The following is a 20,070-nucleotide window of genomic DNA, read 5'->3' as shown; positions in this document are numbered from 1 at the left end:
AGGGAGTTCCAGACTGCACCCCATCCTATCAGGCTGGCGTCCGTTGTCACTATCACCCATGAGGGTCTGCGGAAGCATGTCCCTTGGGACAGATGATCCGGCGACAACCACCATAGAAGATAGTCCCTTGTCTCCTGATCCAGATCTATTTGAGGAGACAATTTTGCATAATCTCCATTCCATTGTCTGAGCATGCTCAGTTGTAGAGGTCTGAGATGAAAACGAGCAAACGGAACGATGTCTATTGCTGCCACCATCAATCCAATTGCCTCCATGCACTGAGCCACTGACGGCCGAGGATTGGACTGAAGGGTTCGGCATGTATTCAGAATCTTTAACTTTCTGACTTCCGTCAAAAAGATTTTCATGGATAAAGAGTCGATTAGAGTTCTCAGGAAAGGAACCCTTGTCTGCGGAATTAGTGAACTCTTTTCTAGATTTACCTTCCACCCGTGAATCCTTAGAAAGGACAGAACAATGTCGGTATGAGACTTTGTTAGTTGATAAGACAACGCCTGGATCAGAATATCGTCCAGATAAGGTGCCACTGCAATGCCCCGCGGTCGTAGAACCGCCAGCAGGGACCCCAGAACCTTTGTGAAAGTTCTGGGTGCCGTGGCCAGACCGAAAGGAAGGGCCATGAACTGAAAATGTTTGTCCAGAAAGGCAAACCTCAGGAACTTGTGATGATCTCTGTGGATAGGAACATGAAGATATGCATACTTTAGATCCACGGTAGTCATATATTGACCCTCCTGGATCAATGAAAGAATGGTCCGAATAGTTTCCATCCTGAAGGATGGAACTTTAAGAAATTTGTTTAGACTTTTGAGATCTAAAATGGGACGAAACGTTCCCTCTTTTTTGGGAACTACAAAGAGATTTGAGTAAAACCCCTGCCCCTGTTCCTGTATTGGAACGGGGCATATTACTCCCAAGGAGGAGAGATCTCTTACACAGCGTAAGAACGCCTCTCTTTTTATCTTGTTAACAGATAATCCTGAAAGAAGAAACCTTCCTCTGGGGAAGGAATTTTTAAACTCCAACTGATACCCTTGAGACACAATTTCTAGTGTTCAGGGATCCTGAACGTCTCTTATCCAAGCCTGGACAAAGAGAGAAAGTCTGCCCCCTACTAGATCCGGTCCCGGATCGGGGGACGCCCCTTCATGCTGTCTTGGTAGCAGCAGCAGGCTTCTTGGGTTGTTTATAGAAAAAATAGGAGACAAGGGAACAGAAAGTAGAGCACTCGCAAAGGGAGACTAGTATAAGTGGCTATTCAGTGGATATATAATATTAAAACTTAACATTTATTATTAATAAAAAAATGATAAAACACTACTATATAAGTAGTGAGTAATACTTAGATTAAAACACAAACAAATAATAAACGGCTGTATATCCACAATGACCCCAGAATGTATACCATAGAAACTCAGAATAGAGTAGGAGGGATTTTTAGGCAGATATACACCAAAAAATGGTTCACGGATTGCACCAAAATCTAGCTAAAAAAGAGTATTGACCTCAAACAAAATTATACTATCTAGTGCAATACTGGACCGGTGTAGGTCTGTCCAAAATATTCCCTATGACAAAATTAGTATAATATTAATTTTGTCATAGGGAATATTTTCCCTATGTTACAATCCCGCCGGTTGTAATAGGAACCCCTGATGAACATAGAGTCTTTTGAGAAGACCCTCCAACTTCTTATCCATGGGGTCTTTGAAAGCACAACTGTCCTCGATAGGAATAGTTGTACGCTTAGCTAGGGTAGAGATAGCTCCCTCCACCTTAGGGACCGTCTGCCAAGAATCCCGAACGGTGTCAGCTATAGGGTACATTTTCTTAAAAATAGGGGAAGGGGAGAACGGGATACCTGGTCTTTCCCATTCCCTTGCAATAATTTCCAAAATTCTCTTAGGAACCGGAAAAACATCGGAATAAGAAGGAACCTCTAAGTATCTGTCCATCTTACTCAATTTCTCTGGTGGGACCACAATAGAGTCACAGTCGTCCAGAGTCATCAAAACCTCCCGTAGCAAAAGACGGAGATGTTCAAGCTTAAACCTGAAGGACATTATGTCCGAATCTGTCGGGGGCAATGCACTTCCTGAGTCAGACAGATCCCCCTCAGACAGAGCCTCCACACACCCCAATTCAGAGCCCTGGGAGGGTACATCGGAGATCGCCATCAAAGCATCAGAAGTCGCAGGGACCACATGGGCCTTTGTCCTACTGCATTTACCTTGTAAAGCTGGCAACTTAGATAAAACTTCTGAAAGAGTGGATGACATAACTGCAGCCATATCCTGCAGAGTGAATGAAGCGTACGCAGTTGAAGAACACGGCGTCGCCTGAGCGGGCGTTAAAGGCTGTGACGCTTGGGGAGAAAGTTGCGGCATACCCTGAGTCTCATTAGTCTAAGAAACATCCTTAGATATACTTGCATTAAAGAAAATCTGTTCTTTAAACTGTAAAGCCCTCTCAGTACATGAGGGACAAAAAGGAATAGGGGGTTCCACATTGGCATCTAAACACATAGAACATGTACTTTCCTGAAGGTCAGCCATGACAAAAACAAGCAATAGCAATATTGGTCGTGGTACCGTAATTAAAAATAAAAAGTAGAACTTTGAGAAAAATTTTAACGAGTGTACTGTGTCTTTAAAATTAAAACTGTATAGTTTTTACTGCTCCGCAATAAACAATGCAATAACAGGGAAGCACTATAGGACTTTCAGTAGATCTCCCTTATAAATGTACACTCTAACTATGCAAAACGCCTTAGGGACAAAATTTAGCACTTGCACCTCGCCACAGCTCTGCTGCAGCGCCTACCTGTCCCCACGAATCACTTAATAGCACTCTGTGAACGGCGCACCTAAGACCACTTGCGAGTAATACAGACATTAGCTGACTTAGGCCACACCGGAGCCTCTAGACATGCTGCCGTAATCGTCAGGATCCGGATATCAACTGCACGGCTAAGCGCGCGAAACGCTAAGCCCCACCCATCGTGGGCGGAAACTAACTCCCCCAGAAAAGTAGAGACCGCATGGGGAAATAAAATGTCGGTAACAAAACGCAATCTTTTAGAAAGTGTACCGTGAACCACCAATGTGCCCCTTCAAACAAAACAACACACCCCTGTCCTGCCATTAGCTTAACAACAGTTAAGGTTAGGATACTTGGGTAAGAGCTCCCACAATCTCCCAGCGTCAAGCCCACAATCTATGTATATTCACCGGGCTAATTACTTATTAGAGCCCACTGATATCACAGCTGAATTTCAGCTCACCGAATAAAGAGGGTAGACCCATGCACACAATTTATGTACTTCAAACTGATTACCCCTTCCAGTCTGTTCAGAGATACTCAGTCTCCCCAGAAGCAAACAACTGTACATACCTTATTGCTGAGCGCAGCATGAACTTGTCCCACACAATGAAGATGTTCTTTTCATCACCTCCAGCAGATCTGTGGGAACAAACTGCTAAGACCATCAGCATGGCAGCAAACAGTATGGGAGTCGCAGAAAGAATGGAAATCTCCCCAGTCCCCATTGCTGAAAAGCATGTAGCTCTAGCCCTGAGTAAAATAGCATACACTGGTACCATTTAAAAATAATAAACTCTTGATTGAAGAATCTAAACTAACACCTCACTTTACCTCTTCCTATCACTAAAAAAAGGCAAAGAGAACGACTGGAGTGGGAGGGAGGGGAGGAGTTATATATGCAGCTCTGCTGTGGTGCTCTTTGCCTCCTCCTGTTGACCAGGAGGCGATATCCCATAAGTAAGGATGAATTCCGTGGACTTGTCGTATCTTGTAAAATAAATTAAAATAATTAAAATGACACTTTAGGATAATAGGAACTACTTAAAAAAACTAAATATATTTGGGAACAGACCTCTGTTACAAACTGTAGCCAAAAAAATGTATTAATTGGATAAGGAACTCACACAATGGATTCACATATGTGCTGTCAAAGTAGGGGGAAGAAAAAATTCCGACCTTAATCACTTTATTTTTTGACTGCTTATGGGAAAAATGAATCATGCCAATGTAAACATCATTATTTAGTCACAGTTTAAAAATGGGATGTTCGTAAGGGCTATCCCCCACACACACACACTGTTCTATTCTTTTGTTTCTCAGAGCGAGTACATAGAGCAAAACATTGAAGTAGTCAGAACATCAACTCCGTTCCATTCTCAAGCCGGAGAACTAAGGGGAGTAGCAAACGAGGGTTCAAACACCTCAAAAATGGCGCCGCTACGTAATGAAGACAGGAGGCGTGGCCAAAAGTTGTCACGGAAAGAGCTCCATTCCGTTGACTAACTCTAGTATAAGAAATCTTGTAAGACTAAAATTCTAACACAGTATAACAAAACATTGGCACCCTTGCACAGCTCCTCTAATATTAACTAACTACGGAGATGGGGATTCACAAGGGAACTCACTGCCAATACCTCAGATACTATGCAGACCCACAGAAATTGCACCAAATACGCTTAAAAAAGGAAGCAGGAGCTTTAGATCCTAACCCCTGAACAATTTTCCCTATGAACTAGGGAACTTTACAATAATGTATAATTAAATACAGCATATAAATCTAGCCCAACTGGTAGATTACTCCCTCCTTGTTGTGAAGGAGGGTAACAGTCTCCATGTCACATGCATGATGTGCCTGCCACTGCTGTAAACATTCATAAGGATATGTCCCATTAAGAGCAGAGGGTTTTAACGCCTTCAGTGCCAGCCTTCTAGCCCCAGAAGAATAAAAGTCACTTACCAGCATTCTAGTCGTCCGGCAGTCAGACGACTCACAAAGTTTGAGAGGATGCCGCTCCTCACAGAGACCTGTGTAAAAAGAAAGACAGAGTAAGCTTACTCAGGCATTCTATACCAGGGCAGCAACATGTTAGGAAAGCACAGTAAAGCCCACTTTACAAGTTCCTAACTGCTTTAAAGCCACCACAGCCCTGCTGAAGAGACTAACGTGGAGTACAGCTATACCCAGATTGTGATGGAAGGCCAGAGCAATCTTGCCCAGACTTCAAAATAAAAAAAATCTTGATAGAAGAATCTTTATCAGGACACCTAATTACGTCACCTTTTCCTTGTACTAGAGGCAAAGAGAATGACTGGGGTTTGTGGGAAAGGAAGTGATACTTAACAGCTCTGCTGTGGTGCTCTTTGCCTCCTCCTGTTGGCCAGGAGTGATATTCCCAACAGTAATTAATGATGATCCGTGCACTCACCGTGTCATTAGAAAGAAAAGGGAGTTAAACACAATTATACACAAACTTTTAAAAAAAAAAAAATAGGGCAAAAACAAAACGTAAAACTGCACTAGCTTAGCTATCTGGGCCAAGGGAGCTTGGCAATGAAAGATGGTCACTTATGCTGTTATACGCAGCCTCCCATGTAGAACGATAATATTATTTTGCTGAAATCACAGTTAAATACATTTTTAACCTGAGGTCAGGTTTCTGACCAGACCCCTTCCAGACTGGGCAAGAAAGGTAGCCACCCCTCTTTTATAGCAGGCCATAAAAAGCTATGTAGCCCTGGCTGAAGTTATAGAATAGAAATTAATTTTAATTATGTAAATACAGTACACATACACTTATAGGCAATCCAATTGTGACATCATGAGGATTATTTTGACACCAAACATGACTTGTATGTCATATTTGGTCATCTAGTATCATAAATGTGATTAAAGAATCATTTAAGATATCCCAGAGTGTCACCTTTGATCAACCTCAGGTTGGTATCTTCCTAGGGACACTGTTTTCTGTCACTATTATGTTGACATATCTGCCTCATAAAAATCACTCTCCTGAGAAGAGCAGATTGCACCTTGTATCTGTTTACCCAGATGTATGTAACAAAAAACATTCTTCCTAAACCATGCCTTTTTTTTAGATGGTTCTGATAAGAAGCTGTAAATCTTGATCCACAAATGATTTTGAAGAAACAGCAAACCTTTGCTTTTTCAGTGGGGCACGGATACATGATTAAGAGCCTGGTGTGGCTTGAAACGTTGTAACTGTCTGTTTGGGACCCTATGTGAAATAAAGGTCTTTTAAGAAAACTTGGTGGCTGGAATACTCTTTGAATCAAGAAGCTGTAAATGGCAGACACAGAAATACAGGACACAAAAAGAAAAAAATATACCCCTGACATCCTAAAATCATGAGGTCTTCATGACACATTTCATCATAAAATTGTACACAGTCTTTTTACATGCACATTTTCTAAGGCACTAGAGCTACTACTGGGCATGCACAAGAGTTTACAATGTGTATATATATATATATATATATATATATATATATATATATATACATATATATATATATATACATATATATATATATATATATATATATATATATATATATATATATACACATACATTATACATATATACATGTATCTGGGAATTATAACTATGTGGCAAGGTAAGTGGAAAGAACTGTGCTTAGCTGTGTATTAGGTTGGGGGAAAGACACTCTCAAAAGCAATCTAATAAAGACCAGTGACTTATTTACGTGAGAGCAGTTTGTGAACAGAAGGGTGCTAAAGCTAATTAGGATACCAAGAGTTTAACCCCACGGTTTCTTCATGGCTGAAAATGGATATTATAAGAATATGAACATTTTTTTACTTTCATATTAAGCTGCAGCAGAGAGACTAGCTTAATTCCTCACTGATCTTCAGTTATGCGGTCTCCTCAGCATTCCACAACTGTCAGCCAACCTTACCGCCCCTCAGGTATACTGGGGAATTGCCTTGAATAAAGGCTGGAAATACACAGGGACTGTATGGAAGTACTTCAAAAGCTCATACACCCAGGCACACAGCTCAGTTTTTAAGGTGCCATTGGAGCCCTGGCACATAGTTTCTTGAGCCATGACATATCTGATAGTAGATTGTCTCTCTAGGTTGTGCAACACTCTGAAGTATAAATAACATAGGTGTAGGAAACAGGAGACAATATACAGATCACCCTAAAATGTTAACGATTTGTAAACAATGGCCTTTATACTTTTAACATAACAAAATTCCAGGGAACCCACAGAAGAGAAGATGCCAGTTTTATATTCACTGTGGTATAATCCATAAAGTTGGCATTAGAAAGCTTCCTACTTTTGTTATAGCCAAATAAAGGAATAACAGACATTTATCTTCTTTGTTCAACCTGGAACACATGTAGCAAGGTAGGAGAATACAGCATCGGGCTTTTCAGATGCAGATGTGAAGAGCAATAGCTCTTGCAAAGGAAAAGACGAGAATGAAAATCACAATAATAAGCAGAAGAAAAGACAGGTTAATGAGGAATTATGGACCTCTCATAGTTATAATTTCTGCATCAGGCTCAACAGATAAATACATTAGTGCTATGAATATATTATCCCGATGACACGAAATTGTGAGTGCCCCTTAATTAATTTAAATAACAAAGTAAATACAATGCAAATATTAGGGAATGGATGCTATTTAACAGTTTATTAAAAAAAAAAATCATAATAAAGCTTAAAAGTGTAAACTTTAAAGGACATGAAACACCTTTTTTTGTTTCATGATTCTGAATGAGGCCGCAATTTTAAACAGCTTTTCAAGTTACTTCCGTTATCACATTTGCTTTATTCTCTTGGTATCCTTTGTTTACGGAGTAACAATGCACTACTGAGAAGCAGCCTAACATATCAGTCGAGTCAATGACAAGAGGCATATATGTGCAGCCTTGAATCAGCAGCTAGCCCCCAGTAGTGCATTGCTGCACCTGAGCCTACCTAGGTATGCTTTTCAAGAGAACAATGCAACATAGATAACACAAGCAAATTGGAAAGTTGTTTAAAATTGTTAAAATAAATAAAAAGTAAATCAAAAACAGAATTTATGTTTACCTGATAAATTACTTTCTCCAACGGTGTGTCCGGTCCACGGCGTCATCCTTACTTGTGGGATATTCTCTTCCCCAACAGGAAATGGCAAAGAGCCCAGCAAAGCTGGTCACATGATCCCTCCTAGGTTCCGCCTTCCCCAGTCATTCGACCGACGTAAAGGAGGAATATTTGCATAGGAGAAACCATATGATACCGTGGTGACTGTAGTTAAAGAAAATAAATTATCAGACCTGATTAAAAAACCAGGGCGGGCCGTGGACCGGACACACCGTTGGAGAAAGTAATTTATCAGGTAAACATAAATTCTGTTTTCTCCAACATAGGTGTGTACGGTCCACGGCGTCATCCTTACTTGTGGGAACCAATACCAAAGCTTTAGGACACGGATGAAGGGAGGGAGCAAATCAGGTCACCTAGATGGAAGGCACCACGGCTTGCAAAACCTTTCTCCCAAAAATAGCCTCAGAAGAAGCAAAAGTATCAAACTTGTAAAATTTAGTAAAAGTGTGCAGTGAAGACCAAGTCGCTGCCTTACATATCTGATCAACAGAAGCCTCGTTCTTGAAGGCCCATGTGGAAGCCACAGCCCTAGTGGAATGAGCTGTGATTCTTTCAGGAGGCTGCCGTCCGGCAGTCTCATAAGCCAATCTGATGATGCTTTTAATCCAAAAAGAGAGAGAGGTAGAAGTTGCTTTTTGACCTCTCCTTTTACCAGAATAAACAACAAACAAGGAAGATGTTTGTCTAAAATCCTTTGTAGCATCTAAATAGAATTTTAGAGCACGAACAACATCCAAATTGTGCAACAAACGTTCCTTCTTTGAAACTGGATTCGGACACAAAGAAGGCACGACTATCTCCTGGTTAATGTTTTTGTTAGAAACAACTTTCGGAAGAAAACCAGGTTTAGTACGTAAAACCACCTTATCTGCATGGAACACCAGATAAGGAGGAGAACACTGCAGAGCAGATAATTCTGAAACTCTTCTAGCAGAAGAAATTGCAACCAAAAACAAAACTTTCCAAGATAATAACTTAATATCAACGGAATGTAAGGGTTCAAACGGAACCCCCTGAAGAACTGAAAGAACTAAATTGAGACTCCAAGGAGGAGTCAAAGGTTTGTAAACAGGCTTGATTCTAACCAGAGCCTGAACAAAGGCTTGAACATCTGGCACAGCTGCCAGCTTTTTGTGAAGTAACACAGACAAGGCAGAAATCTGTCCCTTCAAGGAACTTGCAGATAATCCTTTCTCCAAACCTTCTTGAAGAAAGGATAGAATCTTAGGAATTTTTACCTTGTCCCAAGGGAATCCTTTAGATTCACACCAACAGATATATTTTTTCCATATTTTGTGGTAAATTTTTCTAGTTACAGGCTTTCTGGCCTGAACAAGAGTATCAATGACAGAATCTGAGAACCCTCGCTTTGATAAGATCAAGCGTTCAATCTCCAAGCAGTCAGTTGGAGTGAGACCAGATTCGGATGTTCGAACGGACCTTGAACAAGAAGGTCTCGTCTCAAAGGTAGCTTCCATGGTGGAGCCGATGACATATTCACCAGGTCTGCATACCAAGTCCTGCGTGGCCACGCAGGAGCTATCAAGATCACCGATGCCCTCTCCTGATTGATCCTGGCTACCAGCCTGGGGATGAGAGGAAACGGCGGGAATACATAAGCTAGTTTGAAGGTCCAAGGTGCTACTAGTGCATCTACTAGAGTCGCCTTGGGATCCCTGGATCTGGACCCGTAGCAAGGAACCTTGAAGTTCTGACGAGAGGCCATCAGATCCATGTCTGGAATGCCCCACAATTGAGTAATTTGGGCAAAGATTTCCGGATGGAGTTCCCACTCCCCCGGATGAAATGTCTGACGACTCAGAAAATCCGCTTCCCAATTTTCCACTCCTGGGATGTGGATTGCAGACAAGTGGCAGGAGTGAGTCTCCGCCCATTGAATGATTTTGGTCACTTCTTCCATCGCCAGGGAACTCCTTGTTCCCCCCTGATGGTTGATGTACGCAACAGTCGTCATGTTGTCTGATTGAAACCGTATGAACTTGGCCTTTGCTAGCTGAGGCCAAGCCTTGAGAGCATTGAATATCGCTCTCAGTTCCAGAATATTTATCGGGAGAAGAGATTCTTCCCGAGACCAAAGACCCTGAGCTTTCAGGGGTCCCCAGACCGCGCCCCAGCCCACCAGACTGGCGTCGGTCGTGACACACTCTGGTCTGCGGAAGCTCATCCCCTGTGACAGGTTGTCCAGGGACAGCCACCAACGGAGTGAATCTCTGGTCCTCTGATCTACTTGTATCGTCGGAGACAAGTCTGTATAGTCCCCATTCCACTGACTGAGCATGCACAGTTGTAATGGTCTTAGATGAATTCGCGCAAAAGGAACTATGTCCATTGCCGCTACCATCAAACCTATTACTTCCATGCACTGCGCTATGGAAGGAAGAGGAACAGAATGAAGTATTTGACAAGAGTTTAGAAGTTTTGATTTTCTGGCCTCTGTCAGAAAAATCCTCATTTCTAAGGAGTCTATTATTGTTCCCAAGAAGGGAACCCTTGTTGACGGAGATAGAGAACTTTTTTCTACGTTCACTTTCCACCCGTGAGATCTGAGAAAGGCCAGGACAATGTCCGTGTGAGCCTTTGCTTGAGGAAGGGACGACGCTTGAATCAGAATGTCGTCCAAGTAAGGTACTACTGCAATGCCCCTTGGTCTTAGCACCGCTAGAAGGGACCCTAGTACCTTTGTGAAAATCCTTGGAGCAGTGGCTAATCCGAACGGAAGTGCCACAAACTGGTAATGCTTGTCCAGGAATGCGAACCTTAGGAACCGATGATGTTCCTTGTGGATAGGAATATGTAGATACGCATCCTTTAAATCCACCGTGGTCATGAATTGACCTTCCTGGATGGAAGGAAGAATTGTTCGAATGGTTTCCGTTTTGAACGATGGAACCGTGAGAAACTTGTTTAGGATCTTGAGATCTAAGATTGGTCTGAATGTTCCCTCTTTTTTGGGAACTACGAACAGATTGGAGTAGAACCCCATCCCTTGTTCTCCTAAAGGAACAGGATGAATCACTCCCATTTTTAACAGGTCTTCTACACAATGTAAGAATGCCTGTCTTTTTATGTGGTCTGAAGACAATTGAGACCTGTGGAACCTCCCCCTTGGGGGAAGCCCCTTGAATTCCAGAAGATAACCTTGGGAGACTATTTCTAGTGCCCAAGGATCCAGAACATCTCTTGCCCAAGCCTGAGCGAAGAGAGAGAGTCTGCCCCCCACCAGATCCGGTCCCGGATCGGGGGCCAACATCTCATGCTGTCTTGGTAGCAGTGGCAGGTTTCTTGGCCTGCTTTCCTTTGTTCCAGCCTTGCATTGGTCTCCAGGCTGGCTTGGCTTGAGAAGTATTACCCTCTTGCTTAGAGGACGTAGCACTTGGGGCTGGTCCGTTTCTGCGAAAGGGACGAAAATTAGGTTTATTTTTGGCCTTGAAAGACCTATCCTGAGGAAGGGCGTGGCCCTTGCCCCCAGTGATATCAGAGATAATCTCTTTCAAGTCAGGGCCAAACAGCGTTTTCCCCTTGAAAGGAATGTTAAGCAATTTGTTCTTGGAAGACGCATCCGCTGACCAAGATTTTAACCAAAGCGCTCTGCGCGCCACAATAGCAAAACCAGAATTTTTTGCCGCTAACCTAGCCAATTGCAAAGTGGCGTCTAGGGTGAAAGAATTAGCCAATTTGAGAGCATGAATTCTGTCCATAATCTCCTCATAAGAAGAAGAATTATTATTGAGCGCCTTTTCTAGCTCATCGAACCAGAAACACGCTGCTGTAGTGACAGGAACAATGCATGAAATTGGTTGTAGAAGGTAACCTTGCTGAACAAACATCTTTTTAAGCAAACCTTCTAATTTTTTATCCATAGGATCTTTGAAAGCACAACTATCTTCTATGGGTATAGTGGTGCGTTTGTTTAGAGTAGAAACCGCCCCCTCGACCTTGGGGACTGTCTGCCATAAGTCCTTTCTGGGGTCGACCATAGGAAACAATTTTTTAAATATGGGGGGAGGGACGAAAGGTATACCGGGCCCTTCCCATTCTTTATTTACAATGTCCGCCACCCGCTTGGGTATAGGAAAAGCTTCGGGGGGCCCCGGGACCTCTAGGAACTTGTCCATTTTACATAGTTTCTCTGGAATGACCAAATTCTCACGATCATCCAGAGTGGATAACACCTCCTTAAGCAGAGCGCGGAGATGTTCCAATTTAAATTTAAATGTAATCACATCAGGTTCAGCTTGTTGAGAAATTTTCCCTGAATCTGAAATTTGTCCCTCAGACAAAACCTCCCTGGCCCCCTCAGACTGGTGTAGGGGCCCTTCAGAACCAATATCATCAGCGTCCTCATGCTCTTCAGTATTTTCTAAAACAGAGCAGTCGCGCTTTCGCTGATAAGTGGGCATTTTGGCTAAAATGTTTTTGATAGAATTATCCATTACAGCCGTTAATTGTTGCATAGTAAGGAGTATTGGCGCGCTAGATGTACTAGGGGCCTCCTGTGTGGGCAAGACTGGTGTAGACGAAGGAGGGGATGATGCAGTACCATGCTTACTCCCCTCACTTGAGGAATCATCTTGGGCATCATTTTCTCTAAATTTTGTGTCACATAAATCACATCTATTTAAATGAGAAGGAACCTTGGCTTCCCCACATTCAGAACACAGTCTATCTGGTAGTTCAGACATGTTAAACAGGCAAAAACTTGATAACAAAGTACAAAAAACGTTTTAAAATAAACCGTTACTGTCACTTTAAATTTTAAACTGAACACACTTTATTACTGCAATTGCGAAAAAGTATGAAGGAATTGTTCAAAATTCACCAAAATTTCACCACAGTGTCGTAAAGCCTTAAAAGTATTGCACACCAAATTTGGAAGCTTTAACCCTTAAAATAACGGAACCGGAGCCGTTTTTATATTTAACCCCTTTACAGTCCCTGGTATCTGCTTTGCTGAGACCCAACCAAGCCCAAAGGGGAATACGATACCAAATGACGCCTTCAGAAAGTCTTTTCTATGTATCAGAGCTCCTCACACATGCATCTGCATGTCATGCTTCTCAAAAACAAGTGCGCAATAGAGGCGCGAAAATGAGACTCTGCCTATGATTAGGGAAAGCCCCTAGAGAATAAGGTGTCCAATACAGTGCCTGCCGGTTATTTTACATAATTCCCAAGATTAAAATAATTCCTCAAGGCTATGGAGTATAAAATATGTTTATATATAAATCGATTTAGCCCAGAAAATGTCTACAGTCTTAAAAAGCCCTTGTGAAGCCCTTTTTTTTTTTTTTTTTCTTTCTGTAATAAAAATGGCTTACCGGATCCCATAGGGAAAATGACAGCTTCCAGCATTACATCGTCTTGTTAGAATGTGTCATACCTCAAGCAGCAAAAGTCTGCTCACTGTTCCCCCAACTGAAGTTAATTCCTCTCAACAGTCCTGTGTGGAAACAGCCATCGATTTTAGTAACGGTTGCTAAAATCATTTTCCTCTTACAAACAGAAATCTTCATCTCTTTTCTGTTTCAGAGTAAATAGTACATACCAGCACTATTTTAAAATAACAAACTCTTGATTGAATAATAAAAACTACAGTTAAACACTAAAAAACTCTAAGCCATCTCCGTGGAGATGTTGCCTGTACAACGGCAAAGAGAATGACTGGGGAAGGCGGAGCCTAGGAGGGATCATGTGACCAGCTTTGCTGGGCTCTTTGCCATTTCCTGTTGGGGAAGAGAATATCCCACAAGTAAGGATGACGCCGTGGACCGGACACACCTATGTTGGAGAAATATTGTATAAAATTGTATGCTCCATCTGAATCATGAAAAAAACAATTGGGGGTTTCATGTCCCGTTAATATTTAACAACCTAACAGTAAACTAGATCTGAATGAAAAAAGTCAATTATCTGCATCTGGTCAATGGACGTAAATAATGATCGTGCACTTTGCAAGAGACTGGTTTCTTCTGTTATCAAATAAACAACATCTTACCACAACGTGGAACGATACCTCTTCTCATTCACCGTTACCACTGAGCGGAAAAACCTGTCAAGGGGCCGCTGTACCTGAAGACAGAGGATAGAACTAGAATTAATATACTGCCCTACCAGACAGGATACAATGGAACAGTTTATACTAACCCAATAATAAAAGTGAAATCTGAGACCAAGCACCATTTTAAAGTTAAAGGGATATGAAAGCCACATTTTTTCTTTCATGATTCAGATAGAGCATGCAATTTTAAGCAACTTTCTAATTTACTCCTATTATCAATTTTTCTTCATGCTCTTGGTATCTTTATATGAATAAGCAGGAATGTTATCTTAGAAGACGGGCCCATTTGTAGCACCTGGGTAGCTCTTGCTAATTGGTGCCTAAATTTACTGTCCAATCAGCAAGCACTACCCATGTTCTGAACCAAAAATGGGCTTTGTTGAATGAGCAGCAATGCACTACTGATTGCTGACTAAACATATGGGTGAGCCAATGACAATCTGTATATATATGCAGCCACCAATCAGCAGCTAGAACATAGGTTCTTTGCTGCTCCTGAGCTTTCCAAGATAAACATTTCAGCAAAGGATAACAAGAGAAGGAAGCAAATTAAATAATAGAAGTGCATTGGAAAGTTATTTAAAATTGAATTCTCTATCTGAATCATGAAAGAAAATTTTGGGGTTTCAGGTTTCTTTAAAGTAGTATCAGGGACAAAAGCAGAATACAAAAGGACTAAAATGTGAGCTACTCACTTTGCCGTTTGCAGCATCATTCGATATCTGCATCCACTCAACTACCTTAGTAAATTAGTATTATGCATGTTAAATGTGCATGTGCTATATCTGCAGCGCGTTCCTTTATTAGCAGCAATAATTTGTTCTTTGCTTTGCTGTGTTATGTATTGACCACTAGAGGACACTGTTGGCTGACATGCATATGTACCTGCTAGTTACTCTGGATTGTGCTTTTTTATGTGCAGAGTATAAAAACATATCAAAACATAAAAAGATATATATTGCAGGATGAAAATAGTTTTATTTCTAAATTTATAAAACTTATAGGCAAAAAAGGACAGATATTATAGATTAATACTGAACTTTACATGGGTTATACTGCTTGCAACACTATGCATATGTGCTTAAGTGTACACACACTCATCTATCATTTGGGTATAAATATCTACATTTAATAATTAAATTACAGTTCTGAAAACTTGGCATGTCCTGGAATAATCCAATCTTTTTTTTTCTGGCCCTAATTCTATTTTCCCCACTATATTTATGGTTTCCCTGCAATCCAGGAAGTGCTTTTCATTAATTTACCGTTTGGTAAACCGGTTGAGGCAGTTTCTCCCTTCTGCTCCACTCCAGCAAGAACATTTTGGGAGTGATGTGGGGTGGGTATTCTCTCCTGCAGGGAACAAAAACATGGCTGTTAATCTGGCAACCAAAGGTACTAGTTATTCACTGAAGACAAATAACGGAATCATTGAAATGGTTAACTACTGCACAGGTTTTATTACTGTATAGATGAACAGTATGTAAGCAAATGCATAGTAAATACACACACACATATATATATATATATATATATATATATATATATATATGTGTGTATATATATACACACACACACAAACACGTGTGTGAGTCCAATTAACACGTACAAAAATGCCTCAAAAATGACCAAGCAGGAAATGATTAAAGAGACAGGAAAGTCAAAGTTAAATTGGTGGTTTAGAAAGAGCAATCCTTTGTTAAAGGGATACTAAACCCAAATTTGTTTCTTTCATGATTTAGATAGAGCATGCAGTTTTAAGCAACTTTCTAATTTACTCCTATAATCAATTATTCTTCATTCTCTTGGTATTTTCTTTTACAAAGCAGGAATGTAAGCTTAGAAGACGGGGCATTTTTGGTTCAGCACATGGGTAGTGCTTGCTGATTGGAGGGTACTTGTAGCCACCAATCAGAAAGTGCTACCTTCCTGCTTTTTCAAATAAAGATACCAAGAGCACAAAGAAAAATTGATAATAGGAGTTGTAAATTAGAAAGTTGCTTAAAATTGCATGCTCTATCTGATTCATGAAATAATTGACTTTAACTGTGTCCAACTCATTTGCAATACTAAAATGCACTATTAGAACATTTTCTTTTTGCAGTTTTATGTCCCTTAAATGGCAGATCACTGCTTACTATTGGCATGATCTGTTTCATTAAATATTTGCTCTCACCTTTCAAATTTGACCGCCATTTGTACAACGTCTATATCTTCTTCATCACTGGGCTCCTGTGGAACTTGATTTTCAATACAGGATAATGCAGACTCCCTCCTGGCTTCCTGTGATACTCGGCAGCTCTCATAAAATGCACTTAGCCCATAGGTCTCACTGTGGAGAGAAAGCAGGTACCACTCAGGCTGATACTTCTTTAACACAATTCAGACCCTTGTTTATTAATATTTACTTCTCCTCATTCCCCTGTATTGCTGAGCAGTGACAAACAAGTTGAGTGTAAAATCTAGCAGGTAATTATCACAAGAATGTACACAAAACATAAGCAAAAACTACCTGCCACTCACTCATATACAAGTAGCTGAAAATATAAAAAACCTAAAATGGAGGATTAATTACAACTATTGGCTAGGAGATGACAAGGCCAAGGCACCCTTTGTGGCCCCTCCAGTTCTTGGGTCCCTAACTCCAGCCCTTCCTTGCCGGCTGTTAATAAATCATGCTTACCGGCACCAGTGAGGATAGCTCTAGCTAGCTTCCCTAACAAATACATACAAAGCATGGCAAAAACACTTAATCCCTGAGTGGCAGCTAGTTTTTATGACAGGAGGTGAAGAGCATGTGGGCAATGGCCCACTGGAAGGTTTTGGGTGGGGCCACTCATAGGAGGGTTGTAGTTGTGTGCATAGTGGGAGAGGTTATGGGCGTTCCATAGACATGTCTGGACATACTGTGGGAAAGACTTGTCTGGGTAGGTTGTGAGATAGGTTGGGCCAGGTTTTAAAACTAGGATATAAAGGATCTGTGGGTGGGAAGCATGTCATACCTCCCTCTAACCTTGTCAATCATACTGCCTGTTTCATTTTAAGTTTTCACTTTAGCAAACTATAGTGACATTTTTCCACCCTTGTGTCTATGTACATACATACGGGGGTGGAAAAATATTACTGTAGTCATTGGTTAAAAGCTACAAGCCCGGAAGTAAAGCCAGAATGATTGATTTTATATATATCATAAATTATGCTTACCTGATAATTTTCTTTTCTTCTGACGGGAAGAGTCAACAGCTGCATTCATTACTTTTGGGAAATACAGAACCTGGCCACTAGGAGGAGTCAAAGACACCCCAGCCAATGGCTTAAATACCTCCCCCACTTCCCTCATCCCCCAGTCATTCTGCCAAGAAAACAAGGAACAGTAGGAGAAATATCAGGGTGAAAAAAGGTGCCAGAAGAACAAAAAATTACTGCCGCCTCATAGATAAAAACATGGACGGGACCGGTGGACTCTTCCCATCAGAAGAAAAGAAAATTATCAGGTAAGCATAATTTATCTTTTTCTTCTCAAACGGGTGCATTCATTACTTTTGGAAAAACAAAACCCAAACTAGAGGACACTGAATGCAAACAACGAGTGGGTACAAAAGGCAGCCCCTTCGAAAGGCACCACAGCCTGAAATTACCAGACACCCTATAAAAATATAGATGACACAGGTGAAAACCCGAAGCCCAGGTAACTGCACATTAGTTACACTGCCAGCAAAGCCGAACTAGAGACCACTCAGTCCCAGAGTCCGTCAAGCCCAAACAGCCTCTGAGGAGTCAGTCCCGCGGGTCACGACTCCCATGAATGTACCCGGCCAAAAGACGAGGACCGCTATCTACCCCCAAAAAAGGAGAACAGATTCCCAGGAAAAATCCAAAGGATCATTCCACACGGCTCAACAAGCATAGAACAACCAAAGGTTGTCTTATGATAGTAACGTTCAGGGAGACAAACTCCCTAGAAACACAAGGATCGAATAAAAAAAGAGATCCATACACAGGAAAACACGTCCCAAAAGGACTCAAAGGACACCCTAATTTTTCTGATCCAGTCACATACCCTAAGGTACTCCAGAAAAACAAGAGTTCCCGGTTGCCTTATATCAGATCGAAACCTGCAGGCTAGACCAGCAAAGACAGCGGCAAAGGGATAACTATCCCAGCAGCTAGTAAGGAGCTCTCCAAGAGAACACCAAACCGTCTGAACAGGAACTCTCAGTGACCAGCTTCTAGGTAGGAAAGCTGACTCAGCCATCGTGAACCCCAACCACCGAAAGGCGTTGTAAGAATGCTAGCACACCTTCAAAGTGCAAGTAGCTGTATTCAAACTGTTAACCATCCAAGAACTCACAGCCCTCCGAAGACCGGGCTCCATGAGCATCCCCTCCCAGTACCAGAAGCCAGTAGAAAAGGGAAGGACATCAAAAGTCCTCCCACCAAAGGGGAGGACCGACTCTGGAAAAAAAAGGGTCAACACTACATAGGGAACCGATCCCTGAGCTTCCCTCCAGGGTAATGGCCCCACCCCAAGGCTAGTTAAAGACCGAAAAGTCCCAGACCTCTGGAAGAGAAAGGAAGGGTCAACGAGGAACAAAGCCCCCGGATAGACCTTTGACCGCTACTACAAACGACATTCTACTGTAATTAAGATAGGCATTGTGCACGGGTACGAGACCCCTACACTGCTGTCTTCCCCAAAAGGAACACTTCCCAAGGGAAAAGGGCCCTCAGACCCCCAACATCTATATATCAGAATCCAACATTCAGGGATCAAACTCTCAGCCTCCCGCTGCAGGAACGGAGGGACCAGTCACTACATTGCATCCCCCTTTCCAGAATTCTGAAAACGCAAGAAAGGAAAAGACCCTTACAAGGCAGAAAAAACAGGACCAACAGATCTCCATATAAAGCTGCGTTAGGCAAGAATAATTGTAGGACTTGCCTGATGAAGAGTACATAACCATAGCTGGAGATGAGCTTTTGACCAACATCTTCCAAGGAAACATAGTTTACCACTAAGTTGTCGTGGGACACAACAAATGCTAAGGTAACTCAGAACCAGGAGAACCCCTCCCTCGCTCTAGAAGAGAAGGGAAGAAGCCACAGAAAACACCCTAACATGGGGGCAAGATTCCTCGGCCATATCGCCAACCCAGTTGAAGACACCTGGAGTCTACAGGAACATCAATTCTGCCAGAAGACCAGTAGGCACCCGTCAGGAAGACCTAGAGCCTAAGCCACAGGCAGATAGACATCCCCCCATAAAACAAAGCCCCCCCCCTCTGATAGAGGTACACAGGACCACAACACCTAAGGTGACATTGCACCGTCCACACCCCTCTAGGGAGAGACATGAACCTAGGCCAGGGTCCTCAAAAAATGGAATCGATCTAAAGATCTAACTTCCAGAGGAACCCTAAGTTGCCTCCTACGATTAGGAGTGCACCATCTAAAGTCCGTAGACTTGGCGATCTAGCAAGAGCCTCAAACCCAGTAGTCTAAAAGAGCTCCTGAACAGTTGAAGAATTCTGCACTCAGTGCACTTGGATCGCAAAGAAAATATCGTAGACAAGCGATAACAGGTGTTACACACACTGGCAAGGTAGGCACCCGATGAGGTCATCTATGATGACTTGAGGGAAACCCACAGTGCAGTAGAAAGTGGCTGTGTGCAGCCGAACAGGGGGGTATAATGTTGGCTATACAGATGATCCTCAGAACGGGTCACTGGCAGATAGGCAGTAGAACAAAGTGAGGTCGATCCGTTCAGAGGTAAAACTTTCAGCTTTATTAATCCAAGTTAAAAAGCGACATACTAGTGTCAGAAACCGCCCATAACAATAGCTTCATAGAGGTGCTGTGAACTGAAACGGCTTCTGTGTAAGCCATTTCAGTTCACAGCACCTGTATGAAGCTATTGTTATGGGCTGTTTCTGACACTTGTATGTCGCTTTTTAACTTGGATTAATAAAGCTGAAAGTTTTACCCTTTTAACACCCTCAA

The 20,070-nt window shown here is 42.0% G+C and overlaps 1 protein-coding gene across 2 annotated transcripts in view; it reads right to left on the bottom strand.

Annotated features, from left to right (window-relative positions):
- Nucleotides 1-20,070, bottom strand: part of DUS2 (dihydrouridine synthase 2) — a 438,383-nt gene that overhangs the window by 8,362 nt on the left and 409,951 nt on the right. For both annotated transcript variants that reach the window (XM_053699495.1, XM_053699494.1), the window contains exons 13-15: nt 16,244-16,399; nt 15,333-15,420; nt 14,005-14,078 (exon numbers count right to left, since the gene is read on the bottom strand). In XM_053699495.1, coding sequence (XP_053555470.1) covers nt 14,005-14,078; nt 15,333-15,420; nt 16,244-16,399 — 318 coding nt within the window. The remainder of the gene's footprint in view (nt 1-14,004; nt 14,079-15,332; nt 15,421-16,243; nt 16,400-20,070) is intronic.

Source organism: Bombina bombina, chromosome 1, assembly GCF_027579735.1.
Source record: "Bombina bombina isolate aBomBom1 chromosome 1, aBomBom1.pri, whole genome shotgun sequence".
Lineage (NCBI taxonomy): Eukaryota > Metazoa > Chordata > Amphibia > Anura > Bombinatoridae > Bombina > Bombina bombina.
This window is presented reverse-complemented; position numbering and strand designations above follow the sequence as displayed.